This window comes from Patiria miniata, unplaced genomic scaffold (genome assembly GCF_015706575.1).
Source record: "Patiria miniata isolate m_02_andy unplaced genomic scaffold, ASM1570657v1 HiC_scaffold_20, whole genome shotgun sequence".
NCBI lineage: Eukaryota > Metazoa > Echinodermata > Asteroidea > Valvatida > Asterinidae > Patiria > Patiria miniata.
Genome location: NW_024037059.1, coordinates 15,793,237 through 15,817,424, shown reverse-complemented (window position 1 = coordinate 15,817,424; position 24,188 = coordinate 15,793,237). Strand labels below are relative to the sequence as shown.

The 24,188-nt window shown below is 40.8% G+C and overlaps 3 protein-coding genes across 3 annotated transcripts in view; 1 reads left to right on the top strand and 2 right to left on the bottom strand.

Annotated features, from left to right (window-relative positions):
• The window catches only part of LOC119727872 (monocarboxylate transporter 12-like), a 5,143-nt gene extending 1,141 nt beyond the window's left edge, over positions 1–4,002 (bottom strand). The window contains exons 1-4 of the mRNA XM_038199948.1: positions 3,804–4,002; positions 2,921–3,064; positions 1,075–1,890; positions 9–91 (exon numbers count right to left, since the gene is read on the bottom strand). Of these exons, the coding sequence (XP_038055876.1) occupies positions 9–91; positions 1,075–1,890; positions 2,921–3,064; positions 3,804–4,002 (1,242 nt within the window). The remainder of the gene's footprint in view (positions 1–8; positions 92–1,074; positions 1,891–2,920; positions 3,065–3,803) is intronic.
• A 2,130-nt stretch (positions 4,003–6,132) lies between these two features.
• On the top strand, positions 6,133–9,435 carry LOC119727871 (monocarboxylate transporter 12-like). Its single transcript, XM_038199947.1, has 4 exons — positions 6,133–6,331; positions 6,658–6,801; positions 8,082–8,909; positions 9,003–9,435. Exons 1-4 carry the CDS (start codon positions 6,133–6,135, stop codon positions 9,116–9,118), a joined length of 1,287 nt encoding a protein of 428 aa, XP_038055875.1. The 3' UTR covers positions 9,119–9,435.
• Positions 9,436–11,669: 2,234 nt separating this feature from the next.
• On the bottom strand, positions 11,670–18,696 carry LOC119727550 (cholecystokinin receptor type A-like). The gene is made up of 5 exons (XM_038199470.1): positions 17,326–18,696; positions 16,422–16,537; positions 16,074–16,217; positions 15,550–15,667; positions 11,670–15,186 (listed from the first exon to the last, which is right to left on the bottom strand). Exons 1-5 carry the CDS (start codon positions 17,735–17,737, stop codon positions 14,693–14,695), a joined length of 1,284 nt encoding a protein of 427 aa, XP_038055398.1. The 5' UTR covers positions 17,738–18,696; the 3' UTR covers positions 11,670–14,692.
• Positions 18,697–24,188: the final 5,492 nt, after the last annotated feature.

Genomic DNA, 24,188 nt, shown 5'->3' with positions numbered 1-24,188 from the left:
CCAAAAACCATCGGGAGTAGAGAGACAACAGGCGAAAAGCCGAAGACGACGAATGCCACGTCGTAGCTACCTCTCGTGTCATAAATCCAACCTACCAAATAGAAGCAAAGATGGAGAATATTTGGAGAAAAAAACCTACAGGTTTGGTAAGTAATGATGGCGATGGCTTTTGATGGTAGTGGGAATAGTGGTGATAACATATTATTCCCCCAAATAAAACTAATAATCAGGGTGACCGTAAGATCATGGCCAAATTCTGCTAAATGCAATTCAATAATCTGTCAGTGTCATCCAAAATATGCTAAATTTCCCAGAATTACTCAAAATACACTATAATCACTTAAGATCACATGTAGATGTTGTAGTATTGCCTTAATTACGGTTCAAATTATTTTATAAACAATCTATAGTAACATAAAGATGTTATAAAATTGCCTATATACATTTTAGGCAAAACGCGGTTGCGTCACGACAAAATACGGTTCTCAGTGAACCTCGGCACATAGACCAGACAACCTATCCCATTATGCAAGGATTTCTTTGAAAAGATTGAAGCTTTTTTACAAATGTATCGTTTTCCTTCAAAAAATCTGTCAAAGTTAGCCGAAAATCGGCTAAAAACGGTCACCCTGTTAGTAATAACGGTTATCATATCCGTTGATTGAAAGGGAACGGCACAGGTGTACATAGCTAAATCAATCACAAGTCAATTACAACTGAAGTCATCCTACCACTATAGTCAATTAACTATAAGCTTTTCAAATGAACAGTGACTGAGGCATTCGTTTGCCATCCTCCATCCCATGTTACTTGTGATATGACTTGTAATCGACGTGACTGGACTTGGGATCGACGTTTGATGGCCTATTATACTTTAGACTTCAATTTCGGATTATAGAGCCTTATCAGTTTTTGATCATTTTCAGGTTCAGGTAACTGCACTTTTAACTACATTCTTCTGCTCCACTAATGTAATTTGATTGACATGTACACTTGTAAAACGGATCCTTATAGGCCCTAGTAATCTTTTGTGTGTTTGCTGATGACAAACTCAGCCCAAATTGTGTATCTTACCAGGGAAAAATCCTGCCAGAATCCTGGGCAGGAATCCAAAGGCTCGAATCCATCCAAACGCGCTCGTGAGTCGTTCCATCTCAAACAGTTCCTTGGTCAGGACATCCGTCAGGGTATACAACGCCGATAAGGATAGACCCAGCAAAAAGGTAATAGCCGCCATGCCAATGACGTCATTCACCCAGGGATCTACCACATAGGAGACGGACAAAGCCAAGCTGCTCACGATTATCCCTGATGTACACTTCACCAGACCACGGTCGATGAAAGGAGCCCAGATGACTGTCCCGATGAAGTACCCTACCGCTGCCGGCGAGCAAAGCGCGGCGGCCACTTGGGGCGAGCACCCCTTGGCTACAAGATGGGGGACGAAGTAGACCATCCAGGAGTTGTAAGCAATGTTGAGTCCGAATCGGCACATGTACATTATCACGAAATTGAACTCAAGGAGGATTCCGAGGTTCGTAGCCTTGCAGAGACGAAGACAACTTGCTCCGGCAGAAAGAGGACACTTCTTGCCAGGTGAATCTGCTTCGTGATGCTCATTTCGACCCGTCAGGGGCTGATAGTTGGGTTTATGATCAGCATCTCTGACGAGGACAGCGAATGGTACGGCATGAAAGCAGACCCCAGCCATCAAAAGTGTTGCCCCTCTCCAGCCGTATGTATCCAGGAAAAGCTGCATCATGGGGGCAAAAACAAGAAGAGCCACCGCCTGCCCTATATTGCCCATGCCGCAGGCGACGGTTAAATGTCGACGGAAGTGCTTCGCAAGTAAAGCTTTACTGAGAACATTGAGGATTCCAATACTCGTTCCTGTAAAAAAACAAAAACGATCACAGAAGATATGTAGTTTTGAAAAATTCTGTCAAATATTTCCAATTTAAAAAAAAAACTTATACAAGTCAATGTTCAACTCTGTCATTGTGGTGGCTGGCATTATGTTCTCGTTACCAGAATAAATTTGACCTCGTTTCGTGGAGATCTTCAAATTGCACTGACAAGTGAATTTCAATCTTAAATAAAATTCACGTCTTTTAAAAGTCAGAGATAAAGTGAAATGTATACCAGGATCCTTCGTCGTATTTGGTCGGGATACTATTCTGAAATGTCGTCAGTACCACGAAGTAACATACGAGTAAAAACTATATCGGAGAAAACGGCATCTAAAGTTGAACGCCTTCTAGAACAACGCTTTGCGTCAAAACTGCAGAGTATTTTCATTTGGGTTCTCGTTGTGGACACTTGATGTATTGAATTTATTAAATTTGCTGGTTTTGACTCGTTTGTATATTAAATCAACAAGAAATAAGAGAAAAAATGTGAGTGCTAGTTCGTGAAACCAAAAAACCTGCAAAACTATAAATTTCTGTTTTCACGGAGTAGCGCTTCAATGTATTACAACAATAGGTGAGTGTTACTTCGTGGAAACGGAGGTCAGCGCGCGCGCACTCAAACAAGGAGAGTGTTACTTCGTGAAAAAGTTTCTGCTCGCAATTGAGCACCGTGCGCGCCATACATTACAAGGTATAATGGAACTTGAGTGCTACTTCGTGAAAACATAAAGTGTCACTTTCTCGCAAAAGTTGCCATGGATAATTAGCGTAATTATTAAAGTAAAACCCTTGAAGCTTTGAAACTTCGTGCAATATGGTACTGGTAGGCCTTGATGAATAATTTTACTGGACACTAGGAGGCACTTTAAACAAAAACATCGATCCAAAACAGTCTTCTTCTCCTTCTCTGGTTTTAATTGCAAACTGTCGGTCACCCTTTTTTCTGGGGTGGGGGCATGATTCCCGTTGGCCCCCTTGATCCGCCAAACGTTGTAACTTTGATACCTTACCTACAAGAAGTACCAATAAGGCGGCTATCTGCAAGATGTTTGTTGCAAAGGGAACTACGAGTAAACCCAGGCACATCATCAAAGTGCTGACGACGACCACCCTGCGGCTACCAAATAGGTTTTCTAGAGGTGCGGTGAATAGACCTTGGACAAATGCAAGTAAAATGGGGTCAGGTATTATTGAGGGTATTATAGTCTTTGTGAACGGGTCTATATATGAACTGTGGATGCCCCTCAATGCCGTATTTAGGGTGATACTCAGACTAGGTAATGACATCAGCTTATATAATTAAAGTGCCATAAAAGCAGATGTTTGTTTCTCATATTTAATTATTGGTTATGGCACTGATCCCCATAATGCTGATAACACAACCAATAGGCATTACAATTTAACAGATGCAGCTATAGTGACCTCCCAGACGATTTAATTTTCGTTGTTTAATAATTAATGAACTGCTTGTTTCATGCATTATCTCACACCACTAGGAAGAACATCTTTACAAAACCGTTTTCACAGAGACTATACGATCTTTGCTCGTCAATTCGCCATGTTACAGTGAGACGCAGCACACTGCGATAAAACAGGGCAAGTTCTGTTGACTCTCCGTTAACAGATCCCCTTTACTGCACAGTTTTGAGGAAAAAACCAAAAGGTTTTGAGCTGTTTTACAAGGCGACCTATACATACACAAAAGCCGCTGCCAAATCCACCGACCATCATTTCCATCCTATATACCGGGGGTTTTAGTGACAAACAATCATATAATTTAAAAGATTAGGCAAGCATGATGCAGTAGGGTTTTACATCGAAGTTTCAAATACAAATCAAAATAATACATAATGTACAATAACTTTTGCACATTGTCAAGATAGTAAGATTTACCTGTGATATCTGAGGCAAAGGAAATCAATGATGTCACAATGCCAATGATCCATGTGTCCGTCGTAAACTGGTCCGTTAGCGTCGGTAGCAGCACACCGAGACTCTTTAATACACATCCATACAACAAGTTGACGCTGAAGGACAGAAGAACCAGGGAACAACCCATGGAATCAAATTCTCGCTGTGAATCGTCTGGCATTATGATGTGTATTACTTTTTAAAACCAATTCGCTGACATTCGAAGAGAAAGAAAGCAACTCTACTGTTCACATAAACCTCTCATCAACATACATAGATCAGTGACTCTAACTTCTAAACGTGTTCTGTTCACTGCAGTAAAGTTCAATGAAAGTTTCTTCGGCCTTTTCTCGTACCCGGACCATCGCTCTGCAAACTGAGACCGGTGTCATATAAAATCAGACTCGTATGAAAATCGACTCTTTTCCCTTTTATTGGTTAAACCCTCTCACGTGACCGGCCTCTTCTAATTATCTATGCATGAGCATGCGCAATACCACCAATGAGTCCGTATTTCATAAAACCTAAATTCATGCTACACCGGTACCCCCGCCCTGCATCCAGGACGCTGGGAAGGGCTGATCCGCTCTTTGCGCTCTCATTGGATAGATTTTGCGCGACCTGTGACGTAGATGCAGCGCTCAAACTCGCTACATAATTATACAGCTGTTTATCATACGTCATGTATGCGAAGTGGCCCACCTCGTCCCCAGGGTGTTGAGCAGTACGCGCTCACAATTACTGCTGTCTCACTATTGCAGACGAGGTTGAAAATAAAGTACCCGGTAAGCCCTGGACACGAGGTTGGCGAAGCGGCATCAGACGTTCCCAGCGCCCTGTTTGCACTGAATCTACGGCCTTGCGATTATATAACAGACTGCACCTTGACTCCCGCTGGAGGGCGCAAAAGGTGTTCGTCGTGTATGCTGTATTGCAGCCTGCTAGTAAATGGGCCCAAAATTACCGTAAGCCGGCCAAATCAGGATTTGCTTGTCCCCAAATTCTCTGCTATTCAAGCATTTTGTGGGACATGAGCTTGAGGGTTTGTGAAAATGAAGGGCGGTTGCCGGGAACAGGACTGCAAGCTTGTAATATTTCTGTGAGATTTGGTTGAAGTTAGGCCCTAAATTGCTCTGTTTGCAATGGAGAGTGGGCATCATTAGTGGGATGGGCTTCAGGACTTGTTTAGTGATCAGCTTTGGATGGAAACTTCTCCAAAAAGTCATCGGATTTCCCTTCAAAACTTTAACAGAAAATGAAAGATGATAAAACAAACTTGAATTTGATGTGTGTCTCAAATACCCTTGGGTTGTGAGTATTTTCCGGATTTTTTTGGATATGGGGTTATTTATTACTGGGGTGTATGGTAGTTTATTTACTGGTCTGCAGAAACCCTAAACTAATATTGCGCGCATGTTCTCATTTTTGTGCTGCACATGTGGCCATACATTTCGTATTTATATGTCGACCTGTACGACGAGTGCACAGGTATTCGATTTCAGTAAGGGCTAGACAGTTAGTTTGTGTCACACGTGATTCAATTTAGATTTATTTTGAGGGGCATAACTATACGATTTGAAAACGAGACTTTGAAATGCACTTGTGTTTGTGTTTGGAAAGTGTCATTTTCGAGACAAACGATTGGTGGCGCACCGTATAGTGTATTTCGATCGCATTATAAAAGGGCGTTGAAAAAATTATAGCATTGAAACCGAGGCTCTCGTGCTACGTCATCGCATGAATAGAGGTCCATTTTTATCCTCTCAACAAAAGAGAGCTCTGGGGCCCTCGGTTTCAATGCTAATTTTGAAAATCATCAATCTCTCGGCTTATCTTTAAAGACTCGAGATGGATCTCAGCATTCAGTGACCCGTAAGTACTCCAGTTATAACATCTATTTGCAAATTACCAAAATTATGGAGTTAAGGGAGTTCATCTCTTTATTGTAGGAAGTAGCATACGTGGGCCTATTTGAATATCGCCAAATTAGGAATAAAAACAACACTGACGATAAAACGCACATGCTGCAAATAAGCCTGATGATTGAACAGACTTCAATTACATTACTTCCGAGCTCTTCTAATATAACTGCAATGCTTTTATGAAATTAAAATTCTCGGGGCATTTACTCCATAAAAATACTTGCAATGAATACTTACAATTCTGCAATTTTAGTAGCCCTAATTATTACCGCGCAAGCGCAGATAAGGCAGAGTGATGTGCATTGACAGTTTTGAATGGTATAACAGAATAATCGTTTGAACGTTTTCAATTTCAGATCTTTCTGGTGTCGAAGCGACGTACGACCGTCATGGGCGAGGCAACGGGGCCAGACGGCGGCCTCATGGGCTGGATTGCGGTCCTCGCCTGGTGGACGAACAACTTCATGTGGGTCGGGATCACTAAGGGACTCGGAATAATGCTGCCGACTTTGAAGCAACAGCTGGTGTCCCAAACATGGATCATTGGCTGGATTGTGGCCCTGGTGATCGCTATGTTTGGGTTCGTAGGTAAATATTAGAAATTTGTGAGAAGAAGGCCTATGCGGGAAGCCCACACTAAAATGTAGGCATGTACTTAGTATTCGCTGGGAAACAGCCAAACTTGACTTCAATTCAACCCTAAACGGTCAGTTTGGTGGTGCAATAACTCAGTTATTTTTTTTGTAAATTACATTGAAGCGACGAATTCTCATGGCAGTTCTTACGAACTAGAGAAGCCAGTCTGTTTGCTGATTAACTAATGGTTTTACCAATGATAAAAAAAAAATCGATTTAGTATGGAAGATTTGTGTGAACGACTTTGAGATAACAAGTACTTTTATTTTCTTTTGCAGCTCCTTTTGCGGACTTATTCAGAAGGTGGTTTGGGGCACCTTACATCATCATGACGTGCAGTGCAATGATTAGTGCTGCTGCTATTGCTGCATCTTTCGCACAGACCACTCTGCAACTGGCTTTGCTGTTTGTCTTGATGGCGGGTAGGAAATCAAGTTAAACATTCAAATGTTACGCAAAACGAATCGATGGCGACAACTCTCTTTTGCAATACTGTATTTTGATTTCTTCTCAGACGTGATTTGTGTTTAGTGACCAAACTTTCAATGTGCAATCCTGTATTCCCACAGCATTTTCTGCATACACGATTAGGGAAATTTGGTGAATTTGTATGTGGAAATATTATCATGAACCGATATTTATAAATTGGTAGATATTTTGTAAACTGTACGCCGTGAAAGGGTTTGAAAACCTTTGAGTTTGCAGGGGTTCCTAAACAAAATTCAAATGCCGTTCGTATTTCATGCCTTGGTAAATAAAATAATGGCGTAAAATACTTGTTTTTAATCAATTTAAAATCCCCCCACGAAAACAGCACCATGAGCGGGATTTTTGTCTTGATTTTACTGACTTCTATAACTTTGTTGGTCCCCGCACTTTATAGTTGACTCAATACTCCTGGCCTACGAGCAACACGACTACCAAATCTTTTCTTGGCGTTAAACCGGGCTCAAAATGATTGATATGCACATTTTTTCGGCCCGAAAATTACGCGAAAAAAATTCATAGGGCAAAACATCCTCGACGCCACATATCGCCAGCTCATACAAAACTGTCACTCAGCTGAAACAACGACAATTTATAAAGCATACCTCCATAAAAACTGAAGAGGATTTTGCTAAAAATAATGCGCGTGGAAATTCAACTTGAACTACAAGATCATAAAACTTCCATAAATTTTGCGTACCTAATTATGAAAAAGCTTTTAAATTATGTCTGCTTTTTGCTTCAGTGCGATACGGGGGAAAGAATTTACAATAAAATACTTCAGTATATTCATGCAACCATGCACGGTATAACGTTAACTCGCAGCATGGTTGGCGATGGAAGGTGTTTTTAAACATTTTATTTTGATATTTGTTAAGTGCTGCTTTCATTCCTGAACTTCTGGAAGCATGGATCAATCTCAGTAATTCTTCTTCTTTTTTTCACGAGTAGAAGATGCTGGCTTAATACATGCTTCATTGGTGCATCAAATTTAATTTGTTTCTCGAGAAACAAATCATTAAACCATGTCACTTTTTTGGAGTTACCCTGTGTTTGACTCCGTGTGGCGCTGTACGTCAGCGCTGGGCGGGGAGAGGGGAGGGGCTAAGGGCAGGGGAGGGATGAGGAGATCCTTCCTATCGACCTTTGTTTAACCATGATTCTTTGGTCGATTGAATAAAAAAAAATGCGACTTTCAATTTTCCCCCTTTTTCAGGCACTGGTTGGGGAATATTAAACGTTGTGGCAAAGGAGGCTGTCGGGCGCTGTTTTACCAAGAACTACGCGACAGCCAACGGGATTGCGCGGACCGGCTACTCGGCGGGATTGTTCGTCTTCACGCCCCTAGTCCAACTTTTCCTCGATACCTACGGATGGAGAGGAACTACGCTTCTCATTGGAGGAATCATGTCACATGGTGTCGTGTGTGGCGCCCTCATGGTCACAAAAGGTGCAGCGGATTCAACCAAACCAAAGACTGATTATCAGTATCTGGCTGGCAAGAACGAATCTTCAGCCTCACGAGGAACAACCGTCCCGTCTCGCTGTTGCGCTTCATGGGAGAAGGTTTCCGGGAGTTTGAATTTGGGTCTGATGTGCAGTGCGAGATACTGGTCTGTTGCTATCATATTTTGCACAACAAACTTCGCTTATGACATGTGGATTGTGTATTTTGTGACACATGCGCTTGCTCAAGGCTTTACCATCCAGGACGCAAGCCATTTCATCCTGGTCGCTGGGATCGGAAATCTGGTTTCCAAAGTCGTCCAGGGGTCCGTAACGGACCGGGGCCTGGCACCATCCTGGTGTATGTCAGCCGTAGCCACAGTGGTGGGCTCTGTGTCGCTCTGCGGGACCGCGTTGACGACTTCGTATTGGACTATGATGGCGGTGTCATTAGTGATGTTGACCAGCAACGGAGTAATCTTCTCACAAACGGATGTCCTTGTCAAGCAGGTCCTGGGAGTTGAATTGCTAGCTGGCGCCTTTGGGTGGATAGAGCTAAAAGCTGCCGTGTTGGCCACCGCTTTTGGATTTCTGCCTGGTAAGTAGTCACCCTCACAACAAATTGAATCGCTAATTTCGTAATCAATATTAGTTATTCAAGTTTACTGGTGTTTTTTTAATTTTATTTCAGGATGGATGTACGATACCACTGGTAGCTTCACCGCAGCATTCATCATGCTAGGCTTCGTTCAAGGCGTGTCACTGATACCTCTTCTTAGTCTTGGATATCTCAAGATCGTCAAATAGCACCAAGAGTACTCGTGTGAAGGGCAACATCCATGAATAAGAACCATTTCATTTTTGGCACACCGATGCCACTTTTTTTTGTCATTAAGCATGTGCAAAAGAACCTTAGACTGAAAATATCGAAACAAACAAACAAAAACAAAATCAACCACCCCAAACTAAATGTGTTATTAGCCAGCAGAGGGCGCATTTCATGTTCTGCGGTCACGTTGTATCCATAACTTGAAAGGGTGTCCTATCGTATTTTGTATATTGTATATAAAGCGAGTTTTATTGTTAAAATACATCCTTACCTTTATTGAAATGTTTGCTTGTGACCTGAATGCACATGCAAATGTTGCAGCAGCAGTTGTCTTGAAATCCCTGCACTAGAAACAACTAGGCCCAACATTTGGGAGGCTTTTCTCCTACACTATTTTGTCGCTTATAATAACTGTATTAGTTTCTTTTTAACGAGATTATTATGTTTTATCGGTTTATTTAGTTTCATAACGCCATTTTATGGAGGGTGTGACGCTTGGTGGTGTGTCCACATAGTGCCGTGCGCGGGATCGAGGCGCTGGTTTTCTTTTCCATCAGCGGCGACGATAATTTTATTGGGGCCTTCTCGCATTTTGGCTGAGTCCGTTCATATTTGGAAGCATGCCTATATGCTTTAAATGTAGAAGAAAGTGGGCTCTTCCTAAACCTGTGTACATCTTTGGATCTTTACATCTTTTGATTTTTACATTTTACCATTCTGGTTTTTGATTCTGCTGAGCTTTGATGTGTTTCTGATAAACTTGATTTTACCCATGATTGAATAAATTCTGCAATTAATTCGCTGAAATTCAGCCGTGAAATTGTGATTCTGTGACATCAATCCGTATCGGGACAATCTCCAACACGCTCATCCCAATTTACTTTGAGATCACACCCCACCCCCTTGAACAATTTGTGATTGAATTCACTACATTATATTTTAATCAAGATGATGTAACAGAGGTTATGTTTTTGAGTGGTCGGGCACAACCCGACCACTCTTTGGATCTGTTACGATTAATCTTTCTTTCTTTCTTTCTTTCTTTTTTTTTTTTCCGGACAATACTTCTCCGCGGGTTTTCTCTTAAACGGTATATGGTATGAACTTGTAACTTTCAATATATATCGACCCTCATCCGAAGTGGTGCATATTACTCTGACGTCATGATTACGTCATCAGGTGTCAAATTACAAGTGATTTTATCTGAAAAAGTGACCAATTACTTTCACCTATAACTCTTGAACTAAACAATCAATGATGTTTGTATTCTGTCATCAGATAGACCATTAATCGCTAAACAGTTTTTGTCGCGTACGTGAACTCGCTTGACCTTTACTTCCGGGTCTACCGGAAGGTCAAAGTTAGGTGAATTCAAAATGAAGACGTTAGCCTGACATCAAAACAAAGCAGCATTTCTTCCGAATGGTTCACGGTATGATCACAAAACCTTGTGTGAACTTGTACCATGTTACGAAGATGTTATGAATTTTGTTACGTCATCATGACGTTATCAGGTATCAAATTACAAGCGATTTAAGGGCAAATCTTGACAAAATAGTTTGCGTATATCTTTTGAACTAAATAGAGTATCGTGTTTGTTTTTTCGTGAGGTTGTAGACTATGCCGTGAGGAACATTTCTTGTCCCCCAGACACAAAACTGCTTGACCTTTACTTCCGGTGTTACCGGAAGTGCAATAAAAAACTGAATATAGCTCAAAAGCGGAAGCATTTTACTACAGACACATATATTATGAAAGTGTTTAGTGAGGAATGCCAGACACAAAAACAATGTGATGGCGTCATCATCCGAAAGTCAAGGTCGTTTGACCTTTCCTTCCGGGGCTGCCGGAAGGTCAAAGTTAGGTGAATTCAAAATATAGAAATTAGCGTCAAATAAAAGGAAAACAGGATTTCTTTCCATAACCGATTGAAATCGCGCCTCACCAGTTTTCCTCACATATCTGAATGCTGAAAATTAATATTTCCACAACGTGTAGCCACAAACGTTTCTGTCGTAAAGTCAGTGCAGAATTTTATTATGCCCATGCAAAAGAAAAAAAACATAAAAGCCATGTTATGATATGATTAGCATATGTTGCATAAACTCCAACGACGGTTGAGGCTCCGGCAAGTCTACCAATAGTCCTAACTGGTTGTAATGCTTGAGTAGCCATCCATGCAGCACCATATGTGCGCTTCCTGATAGACCTACAAGTCTTGTCGAGGTAAAGCAACAAGTTAAACTGCAGGGTGTGTTGACTTTCATTGTGAAAAACACAGGGTAATGGATATGCAGGGTAATTGGAGGAGTATTGTGCAGTTCAATTATGATTAAGTCATTGTAAACACAAGAAAATATGCCAGCCCGACCACTCTGCGTTTGTAACTCAACAAACGCAAACCTCTAGTTAATGTCAGTTCTTTTCAGTTGAAAGCGCCAAGAGATACGATGTGCAGAATAGAAGGAAAGCAACTTATGGCACTAATGAAAAAAATGACACAGGTACAGACATTATAACCTGGCACGTAATCATTTTAATGATAATCATTAGAATATTAGGACGAAACGCCACTAACAGATTGCACTCAACAAATGCAGTTTTGTGTAAATTTTTGCGTTTTAGGATGGATAAATGAGCAAGTGACATTCATTTTATCGCCGTGGAAGTTCATACCGCTGTGGAAGCTGATACTAATTATATATGTACGTTAATACAATTTTTAACTTGTAGGCTGAATTGCGTGCGTTTTTTTCTCTCCAAAAGTCCAACAATTTTTTTTTTTTATAAAATCATACATTAATTTGAACGTGAGTCAAGGTGTAGCGCCCTCTGTTGTTCTGGATTCGACCTATTACATGCAAAATCATTTCTGAGATTCAAATTTTTTTTCGCAAACATAATTTTTGAAACAAACGTTTTGCCTCACCTTAGAAAAACAACAGAGAGAGCTATTTATATATGGCGAATCCTGCTCACCACTTTGTAATTAACGTTTTGACTGCAACTTAAAAAAAAAATTGATTTGTAAAAATTCTTAATAATACCATTGACGAAAACGCAACCCACTCTAAAGACATCTTTTGATATAAATAATGAAACAATATTTTCTTATTTACAAACTTGGTAAAAACAATAGATTACTCAAAAGCAAAAAACAAAACAAAAAAACCTGGAGGTAAAATAGTTGGCGTTTTTTTCCTTCCAATTTGGCAAATTAAAAAAGCCTTTAGATTTTCATTAAATCAATTCACAAAAGTTTTCTGTTAAGTATAATAGGTGTTACATTTAACGTGCAAGGGTAATATAATAACGGCAATTTAATTTTGTTCACAGTTTTTGTTCCACATCCTTGACGCTTATGTGCTGTTGCATTATACAGTTTGACATTTAGGGAGTGTGACAAATAAACTATCAGAGAGGGCGCTACCGATAGGTACTTTTCTAACAGAGGGGGCGCAATTCAAACTCTGAGATAGGGAGGGCGCTATTCAAAGTGTTTTACAACCTAACAACCAGTCTTGCTGCGTTCTGCAGCTAGTCATGATAAAATAAAAAAAGACGTGTGCACAAAATGTGAATTTCTTGACCAACATTAAACCTACCCTCCTGATCTCCAAAATGAGAACTTACACAAAGAATTCCACTTAATTTTTAACATGTTTTGTTTACACACTGTATTTAAAAAAATATATTCACAGCCAAACAGTTTTTACATCTTTACCCTAAAACAGTTAATTGTACTTATTGATATTCTTAAACTAGGAATTAATAAATACTCTGACGTAAATTCTTTGTCATCTATACATATGGCTTATATAGTATGCTGTTAAAATACATTTATACATGTATTTGTTTTTGTATATACAATGGCCGTTTGATTTCATATTTTGTTTAACAGAGATTGCTCCAATCTAAGGCGTGCTTATTCTCTGTTGAGTAAGACATTTTACTCAATTACTTAAGCCACAGCTTTATACATCATTTGTTTGAAATTGGTATTTACATTTTGAGTTTTTGTTTAATTTCGTGGATGACTTTACTACACACAAAAAGTGTTCAATTTTAAACAACGCAAATCTCACCAGCAAGTGGACACACAGAATCGTTTAACATTACAAAATCTTTACCTTTTATGGGACCATTTATAATTCCACTCCGTTCCCCCTATTAAACCTGAACAGCAATCAAAAACACCAACAAGACTATACGTTCATTTTTTTCCCCGGTTCAGTGGTTAGGCCTACTCGAGAAAAAAACACAGAAAACCAATGCATTTTTTCTTTTATCACAAAACGTGATTTCGTTGAGAAGTACCATAATGTAGCGGCAAGTTGCTAAAACTTAATTTACGTCATACGCCAGCGGCATGCCATTTCAAACATGTTGAATCGTGCATTGCGTGGTATCGCATGTGGGTTGTAACGGGCGAATAACTCATTTCAACAGGCTGATGTGCGTATTTAACATACAGCTCTATGATTACGATACTAATTATAAAATGCGTGCTGATGAGGCTCGGAATGCAGTGCCTTTGCGTGTTTCATCTGATTCTTCACCTTTCTCTTCCTTCCACAATGCTTCATTTCGCTCCATATGTCTTCTCATAAAGCTCTCTCTCTCTCTCTGTTCCCCAGTGGATCCATACATTTCCACACCCATTCTTCTTTCCACTCGTGTTTTTACTCCGTCCTTTTCCCCATCTCCATTCATTCCACCCACTCAATTGCTTTTCATTTCCTTTTTCACCATCTGGGATACTTTTGCACACAGTCTCCTGACACCTCATACCTCGCATCAAGTACATCAAACTTACGAGTCATTACGATGAAGCAGTCTCGAGACAAGACCACACTCAATCTTCACTCATCCTCATATTTCACCTCATCTGGAATTTATATAAAAAAATTAAAAAAACAAAAATGGTTAACAAAATGTGCTTAATTCACCTGAATTGACAAACTGTTCTCCCTATCTCTTCACACAATTTGATATCCATTCTCAAGACTCTGAATTTTGCGGCATTCGTCTTTCACAATAGATTTCGTTCTGTGGGGAGTAATGCTGCATAACGCAAAGGTACCGCCCAAGCTTTATCAAGTTACGCACTCAAAACGTCAAGCCAGCTTGAAAAGTTCTGGTGTCTGCCCTTTTGTATGAATATTAGGTCCCAATTACAAAGTTCTCCACCTCTGCCTATAGAGCTTAATTTAAACTGACATCAAGGTCCGCATGCTTTTTTTGGTTGCCAGTAATGTACATCTCTGAGCACAGAAGTTAAGCGCTAGTTGTCACCCAGCAGTCTAGTGTACTGCACGTAATACAAAACATTTTGAACTGAAGGAACAGTAATAGACAGAGATCCTTCCCCAATCATGGGGCAAGAATGGTCATTGGATGATTCATTCCTGCATTTTCATTTACATCTGTATCTTTGTAAACTGGTGTACATTGACTACTTTCTTGTGAAAATGTATCAATAATCACAGCCAGTATGGTACAATGACCTATATTTAGACTATGCGAAACTTCGCTGGTCCTCAAAGGGTGAGTTACACCGAGGAATCGGAGGAAACATTGGTGTAGTTTGTCGGGCTTGGTCGCGTCATATTGGTACGCCGCGTGGACTGGAACCGGCTGACGTTCTCACTGGCCGTAGCCCGGTCCGAAGCCCGGGCCCTCCCGCAGGAGAAGGCATTCAGGAAGCCCTGTCGGAACCTCTTGTTCATGAAGCAGTAGACGATGGGATTAATGCAGGCCGAGATGTAGGTCATGAGCTTGAAGATAGTGACCTCAGCCCGCCCGAAGTGGATCTGAGCGCTCCTCACGTCGAGCGTGATCCAGGTGTTAGCCACCCAGGCTGGCGTCCAGCAGATGAAGAACAGTAGCACGATGACAATCAACATCTTGACGACTCGCTTCTTGGCACCGCTGGTTGAGGTGCTTCGTACGGCCGTCGAGGCGGCAGCTTTCTTCTTCTTTTCGTTCAGGCTGCAGGAGGCTTCGTCACCAAGATTCTTCATAGCTATGCCGTTTTCTCCTTTCTCTGTGATGATAGATGGAATGTTAAACATTTAGGCTACTACCAAAAAAACCTACACGACTATACTTGCTTGTCAAACTTACTTTAATACGCTTTCCCAGGTTAGATTTACGCTAGTCATTAGAAAGTGGGATAAGCGTAACAAGGAGAAAACGACTGTACGATCTTCAGGGACAAAGTCGACAATTGCGAAATTAAGCAATTATTGAGAATATCGATATGAATCGCACATTAAGGAAAAAAATCAGCAACCAGCTACTTTATTTCAGACAAGTCACAATTAGATTTTTTTTTAAAATGTGTCTAAATGAACCACTCTACATACATTATTCATTACTTTCAAGGTAATATTGGACTCCTACGTACCATTATCAGCAGTGCACTGCTCAAGTTTCATACCCTTTCGCAGCTCCACGATAATAAGGCCGTATGATATGGCCATTGTGAAGAGGGGTATGACCATCAGGATCACAAGTAAACACATCTATATTTGGAGAAAGTATATATAAGAATGAAAATTGGCTGTGTCAGATCGATCGATCACCAATGAGCAAGTTCAAAAGTGTGGGTCTGGTAAATTCAACTTATAAATGGAAATAGGGCTAGACTTCATTTTGACGCTTAGGCGCTCTTTATGGTAGTATATGATAGCGCATAAAGCAATCTTTTCGGACTCCCTTTCCAATAGTTTCTATTGCTAAATTCCCTTTAATACTTATACACTATCAGGCTCGGGTGTCTTTTTCCCGTTTCCTTTTTTCTTTGTATATCTTACTTGGGAAAGGGGAAGGACCTGCCTCAACCCCGACAGCACCCCGGGGTATGTCACTGCACCCAGCTGGCCACAGGGACGAAGAAAAAAACAATGTCAATCCAGCCTGTCAGCTTACCCTGTATACTGTTAGGTATATTTCCGCGGGCCACGCCTCATGGCACCTGAACACCGTGCCACCGTCGTTTATGGGGGACAGTCTACTGAAGATAACGGCTGGTAGGTTCAGCAATATGGCAACAAACCATACTCCTGCAATAGCCTGATAATGATAAAGTAGTTATAATTAATGGCTTTGTATCGGTTGGGGATAGACGAGAGGTCATATTCAGCCTCTAGGTGGCAGCAGACAAGAGGTTATATTATGAGCATGTGTACGTTCCTTGAGCTTATCAACACCATACTTAACGGTTTGGTAATTAATAAGTCTCATCGAGACATGTATCAAAGTCTCTGATTTACTTGCCTTGTACGCATGGGCTTTCGTTTGCCAAATGCGAGACGATAAGGGATGACAGATAGCGTGATACCTCTCGAGAGATATGACAACCATGGTCCAGACAGACACTGTCACAGAAATCCCTGCAGAGGCAAAAATCCGGTTAATAGTCTGAGCAAAATTAAGTTCACGTGAGCGCCAAGATATACTGGCTTGCCTGGTTAAAAGAATTTTGGGGCTGTTTCAGGTAAATGATCTCAAAAGAGCTAAAAGGATATGACTACGTTATACGATATTAATTATGCTGAAACCGGGAGCTATGTTGCTGTGTTTTATCCGCAAAACTTTTTTTTTTTTCAGTTTTATGAAACAGGCCCCTATAATGTAAGAGTTTGTTATTTTTATGGTTACTTTTTCGGGGATGATTCAATTAGATATCTTAGAGGCGCGTTCTCAGTCTTTAATAACAATATCATTGTACGTGCAGACCAAGACAGCAGGCATTGAAATTAAGGCTAAGATCAAATGGAAATATAATGCAAATCAGAATTTTATTTGAGTCTTTCTCACGTCAATCACTTTGTAAGTAAATTATATTCAAATCACAAGATAGTTCACAAGTTACAGGAAATGAAAAAAATAATGACAGCGGTACAACTTTGTCACGGTTCATTTTGAATGACCTGTCAATCAACCTGCGCCAGGATGACCGGCGAATAACTTGTAATAATTTAATTGTGATGATAGGTCTGTATGACAACTATGATAGTTATGCACACTGTCTTACGATTGATGAATTATAGATGAAGGTATTTAAAAGTTCACAATCTTCTGAGGAGCAGGTCGACAGTTGTCTTAAGATGGACTCCAGTGATGTCATGACAAATATCACCTTTAAAAACGGATGGAGCTATAAGGAGAAAACTCTTACCTTGAATGAAAGGGACGACTTTACAAACGACTTCACCGAAAACAAATCGGCCCAGGATGTTCCCGACTATAGTGAAAGGCATGCAGAATGTACCAAAGAGAAGATCGCTGGTAGACAGACTCAGGAGAAACATGTTGGTCACCGTGCGCATGCGCTTGTCTTGAGCCAGGGTGACCAAGACCAGGATATTGCCGACTATGGCGAGGACGAAGACGATGGCGTACAAGGTTGCGACAAAGTGGATGTTGAGGGTGAAGCCGATGCGGCTGGTCTCGTTTCTGTTGGGGTAGTCCTCGGTTGGCCAGAGCATTGAGTTTGTGGCGTTGGTGAAGTCGCTTCGGGCGGTGACCGCCGGGACAGGTGAGAAGTCCAACGGAAGACTGGCGCCAGGGGTCGAGGTTGAGGTCGCCATGATGCGATCCTTGCTATATGCTGATCGAAGTTTGACAGTTATTAAATTGGATATCCGTTTACACAAGGCGAGTCCAGAAGTAGGTCTCCAAGTATCAGGAAGCAGCCTGGTACTCGATCATAAAGTGCAGCGGAAACTGTCCAAACTCTCCCCGGTACTGACCGGCGTCGAGTACAATTATGTCGCAGAGATACGCCAATTTTCTAATTTCAAATTTGCGGCTTCCGAATCCTTCCAATGAAAAATTAGCAACTTGAGGGTTACAAATTACGCACTTCTCTCTCATATGGAGATCGGTAATTCATGGATTGTCATTGAGATAGCAGCGTTTCTTACAGGTCTCCTCGGCGCCTCTCTATTTCCTCGTCTGGATTGTGCGAATTACGACTCAGACCCCGCTGAAGTAGTATCGGCTGCAACTCCTTGTCATTTATCCTGCAGATGTTGCCACACAAATAATCCCATGGGAAATATGAAGTAAGAGTAGACTTGATGAGGTAGTATCTATCGGTGGCTCTTGCCTCCTTGGTCAAAGAGTACCTCTTTTATACATGCCTATATACTGGGCTCGTGCTGCCGATTTAATTGCATTTTCCCAGCCGATGGTATCACGTGGGTAATATTTTGCAGCTTGGTATTAATTTTCCCCGGCGCTGCTTTTTGTGTGTGCACCAGCAACAGAGTTCACTTGTGGTTATGGCGGCTATCTAAGGTAGATAGCGATCGCGCCGTTCTCTCGCTTCAGTGAAATTTAGGGCATCGGTATTTGCGTGGTAGTGTTGGCTCGTGTCGTTAACACATGCAGACTTCCTCGTGTATGTGTGTGTTTTTTTTTTCAACAGTGTCTTGCCTTGAATTCGAACAGTTGGATGTAACGGCGGTGCGTTTCTTTCACATCTGGGCTAGGTCTCTGGTGTGCTGTTTTCAATGCTGATTGGATTGCGCAAAGTGCTATGTCATCCCTTTCCTGCATGAGAAAAGAAAAACAAATGAAACATTAAACCTCACTAATTCAAAAAAAAAAATGTACCTCGAATTTTTGATCAGTTAATGAAAACTCACTTTACAAAAATAACTATTGGCGCACCCGACTAGGAAAGGAGATACATTACTGTCTTGTTGGTGTCACGATTCATACTAGTATGAATGTCGAAATATCAATGCCGACGCCAGTATAGACATTTTCAATATTTGTTTGTGTCACAAAACGTGTGGTATCGTTGAAATGTATTGCATTTTGTCAACATGAATGAATTATTAATAGACACAGCTGTATCATTAATGACCAGTAATTAAAGTAAAAATAGCTTATTTGTAGAAACTACTTTTGAAGTCATAAAGTAAATAGATTCCTGCCCTTTACAGTCTCACATCTGTTTTTGGTAACGCTAAATTCCTCTTTCCCCATGGTGACATAGGTAACTCAAAGAAAGAAGACAACAAAAATCAAATGTTTTCTGCAAGTTTTAAGTTCCATTAACTCAAAATTGAATATTAGGAAACATACAGCCGTTTTCAGTTTTTCTTCTTATATTCTTTTTGGCATATCAGCCTACCTTTAATTAAGCACAAGCAGTACCATATTCCCTAATTCCATATATACATAATCTAAAAACACGAACATGATTGTGCAAACAGACGAATATCCCAATGTTTGCAGATATAAGTAACAACTTGAAGACACGCCTTCATTGCACGCTGAATGCTTTGTTTACTGTGCGGGACATGAGCAATAACCTGATCAATGACCAATCGATATGGAGTGCCTGCTTAATTAAGACACTTGGCACAAACGGCATAAAGTCTGTCAAACCATACCTCAGGCATGAGTTCACAAGTTCACAACAATTATATATCATACCAAACTCGGGCGCCACGTGGGTATTGTGTTACCATGGTGACAGTCAAGTCTGGGAGTCCGTTAAAGATGAACAGCAAGTATGTTGCGCATTCTACCGTATTGATTGGGAAAGGGCCTGTCTTTGGTTGCATATACAAAAAAACCCCAAAAAACAAAGACGGGTTTATGTATGACATGAATGCAAATTGTTGAATAAGTAACCACGTGCATGGATGCTGTTGCTAAAAAAATGTAAGTCTTGAAAGATAACTCTCCAGTAATAGGTCTGCTTTGATTGACATTTAAGAAAGTGTTACTGACGTTTAAGAAAGTGTTATTTAGACACTCAGGGGACTGGTTCAACGCCCAAGGTGCGGTCGGTAAACTGTTGGTTCAAGTCCCGTCACTGACCGCTCGGACTTTTGTTTCCAGAGTTCTCCGTCCCCGCCTACAAGCCATGCGACAGCTGCAAGATGGGGTCAAACACGCAGTCTCTTATTTCTTTTATCTAGACAAAACCTAGAGGAGATATAAGGCTGAAAAGGGTAGTGGAGGAAGCAAAGCCATAGGGGAGAGATTCTTTCACTTCGCCATTTTCAATTTACGATGACCGCGAGGTTTCGGCGAGCGACGCAAAATGCCTGTTTACGCAAAGTGAAAGACGTATGGAGCAAGAGGCTAATAGAAACTGAGAAAGGGGCCAGGGAAACTTTAATTACGATATTTACGAATGACTGAAATGACGCCAATTCGACGAGCATTTTGACCAGAAGGCCAGCAGAACACCTTTACCGCCTCAGAGGCAAGACGCAGGCTACATCGCGCAGTGTAGAGTGGACGGCCCCGTACGATGTCCGCAAGGTTGCCTTGGCTAGGTGTCAAAGTGAATTTCCTTCGGTGAATGGCTAGGCAGGTGGTGGAGTCGTCGCTTAGCGGCAAATCGAAGACATCTTTCCCGCAGGCGGGGGATATGTGTTTTGACGCGTGCAAATTGATTTGCCGGCCAATGTAACGCGCGCCAACAAAATCTCCGCGATACCTTTTTCGTTTTTCTTCTTCTATTTTCCCCCCAGCCCCAGTTCCAACCGCATCTTTGGCTTGATTAATCTCACTTTACTGTCTGCGAGAATGAACTTCAATTTGCTTTTCCCCAAACGCTCTGCCTTTTTTTTTCTGGTGCGAGCAAAGCCGATATCCATGCAATCGGAGAGATTGTGCCAATTGAAGTTTACTCAAGCTTATGTGGGGGATCTGAAGACCTGTTGCTTGAGCATTGGACTACCAAAAACCATTATTGATGACAAGATGTGTTATTACCCAGAGGTTTCGGTAGCTGTTTGCAGAAACACCACGAGGGAGTCTCTGAGATACACCAGATTCCCAGTTTCGCCTACAACATGTGGAGAAATATGTGCACCGTTTTCAATCTTAAGACAAGAACGTTGTAAAAGAAATTGTAATTAGAATATAACTTTGTAGGTTTAATGATGCATTTCATGAAATGTAGGCTACTGTCACTCTATTTTTGTTTTATTGCTCGTTTTTGTTGTTGTTCTTGTGCCCCAGTCAACCCTACCGTATCTGACAATTTTATTTCTGCAATAAGAGCTGCAATATACAAATATTTATCAACCATAAAACTTGAAATCGCTCGCGTCGTCTGATTAGATGTGATACCAACGTCAAAACTCTTGACATACACTTCATCTGCGTTTATGACGTCTGTCACAGTGGAACAGAAGCCGGGCAAACGATTGGCAATGTTTGTGCATGCACTTGTCTTTATGACGCACATCATATTCCCTCCATCAGTTCTTATCGACGGTTCATTCTCATTGCTTATAAAGAGAATATGAAGATATGGATAATTTCCCGTGTAAGAACGTAATTAGTGTTCTGCAAAGCCAGCAAAATAGAGAGCCATGCAAACGACACAGAATATCTCAACTGGTGTTATATTTATTTATTTTTACCAGAATACCTCAACAGATGCCTCAGCGGTAAAACAAATAGGACGTGCACTATTATGTTAGGCTTCGTGTTACTAAATATAAGTTTCCCGGCGCTAGTTGAATATATCACATGTCTGTGTATTTTAATAACTTAAGTTTTGATTTATTATTACACGGAACAAATCAGTCCAGGCTAAAAGTAAAAAGTATGAAACAATTCCCTCAATACTCAAGTGTCTCTTTCCTTTTGAATACCAATCTTTGAAGGCATAATGCTCAATCGCATGCTCCAATGTTACTAAGGTGCAATATTATGTAATTAACATTTATTTTGATGGTTTTTAAGATAATATGAATTTGGTATAGGTGTACATTATTTCCTCTATAAGTACGCGTTTGTTTTAAATTACTGCAAACATACCTTCTTTGAACCAGTTGATTCTAATACTCTTTATTTATAGGAGGTAAAGGGTAATTTTTTGGACCTCAATGGAAATAAGTTTTTAAAACTGTTTTTGCGTTATCCCTGCTCTTGCACTGAATGGGGGACTCTCTGTGTTTATTTTTTAACTTACAGTAATTTCTAGATATAGACAGTAATTTCTAGAATTGCCGAACCAGTCTTTGTTTTTGTAAAGAGTTTTTTTTCTCCCCCTTTTTCTTTTTCAGCCATTTCCCATAGCATTTGTACACGTTTTCATCGTGCATGGCACTGTGGGCACAAAAATCAATCCGATTGCCTTTATACTTGGCACACGCCTAGACTAGCACCTTCAGATGTATGCCGAACATTGACGTCATCATGACGTCATCTAAAAGGTAACATTTGAAATACCTTATGGGAATGTCCGATCGTTATGATACTGGTATTCAAAATCCGAAGCGACGTCATTATGACGACATCAAGTAATTTATATCAAGAAAAATATATAAGACCTATATCAACAGAAGCACAGATTTGATTCAGTGCTAACTTGATATGCACCAACATTGGGATGTACAAACTATCAGTCTATATCATGACCTCAATATATGTCAACAAAATTCCGAAAAAAGCCATGTCTTTGTCCACAAACATCTAGTCTTTTACTGCATGTTGGGGGGGGGGGGTAAGACAAAAGTTGCCCCCCCACCCACTAGGCCCCCCGTGAGAACCGCGCCTGCAAAATGACTACATGTATATTTTCAATGATTTGGACCTGTAACCTATTGGGTCTGCCTTTCCAGATCTAAACAGCCACGCATCTAGGTTAGAAATTGATTGAATATTTCTACCAAGGTTATTTTGAAAATAAAAAATAAATAAAAGAGAACTGCGGCGAAAAGTAGGCCTACCTGACAAGTCTGTTCGCATTGCTGATTAACGTAGCACGACAAGAACGTACCAACGACGTACGAAGCTGAACAACTGACGTCACTTCCAACACCAAAAAGTATCAACACTCAGAGAAAGAAAAAAAATCCACAGGCGGTATCCTTCCACGTTGTCTAATGAGTTTTTTGGCCAAAGCGCGGGTGTTCAAACCCATCACCACATAACATGACATGGGGTCACTGGAGGGGAAAATGTAATTATTAATAAGAGGAAAGCCGGCGTAGTGCTGAACAACATCGATTTAGATCGACAAAAGTGGGACAAAGTCCGACTTGACATTGGCTGGAAAGCACCAGACACCGTACGGCGGAGCATGGGCGGAGGGTGATGTTTTGCGGGGGTTGGCACCAAGCAGGAGGGAGAAAAGGAGCAGAATACTGGCGTCATATTTTATGACGACTGGTACATGGTGACGGCGCGGTGGCCGGTCACGCACACAATCGAACGGCTAGGGTTGGGTTTAGACTTTAACCAGGAACACGGCCATCAACACGTTTTTCTCTAAGAGTGGGAATGAGATAATGTTATCAAATCGAGATAGAATGCCTCCATCCAATCAATTCTTCGGGTGCTCGATTTTCGGCTTAATGTGCAATTAATATGCTGCGGACTATACAGGCTCGATAGGCCTCTGCAATATGCAATTATCTTTAAATAAGCAATTAATATGCAATTATATTTTACCTACAGTGAATGCAGCTTCTGTGCGTGCCTGATCGATATCGATATTATGTGCATTACCTGTGCTGGTATAAATTTATGACTTCCTTAATGTCAATAAAGGATGTTCTTTTTAAAATTGCATATATAAAAAATAGTGATAAATTAAAAAGATCAAATGATTCGGCTGTGGCACAATGAATAATTATTAACAATTTAGGTCGGAATTCAAATGCCTCATTTTAAATGCAGGCGTCATTGGCAAATTTCTAAGTGGAAATTAATATTTTGACAATTTCAAAAAGAAAAGAAACCCTTTTAACGCCCCTTTTAGTGTCAAGGTGCATTCACATACTAGCACAGTATTATTCTCCATTCTTTTTAGAAAGCGCAATTTCAATATAAATTGATTAAATTAAAAACACACCTCACGTAGCACGTAGGGTTGTAAATGTTATCGACACCGTTTATGTTACAGCCCGCCCTCAGTTGTTTCGTAGGAAAATGTTGCCGTTTTAGACTGGTGCCGTATTTCAAACAGCGATCAGTCAAACTTATTAATGGGGTACCAGTCCCGTATGTTATAATGCGCAAGCGGGGTTTTAAAAGCTGTAACGTTGTTTA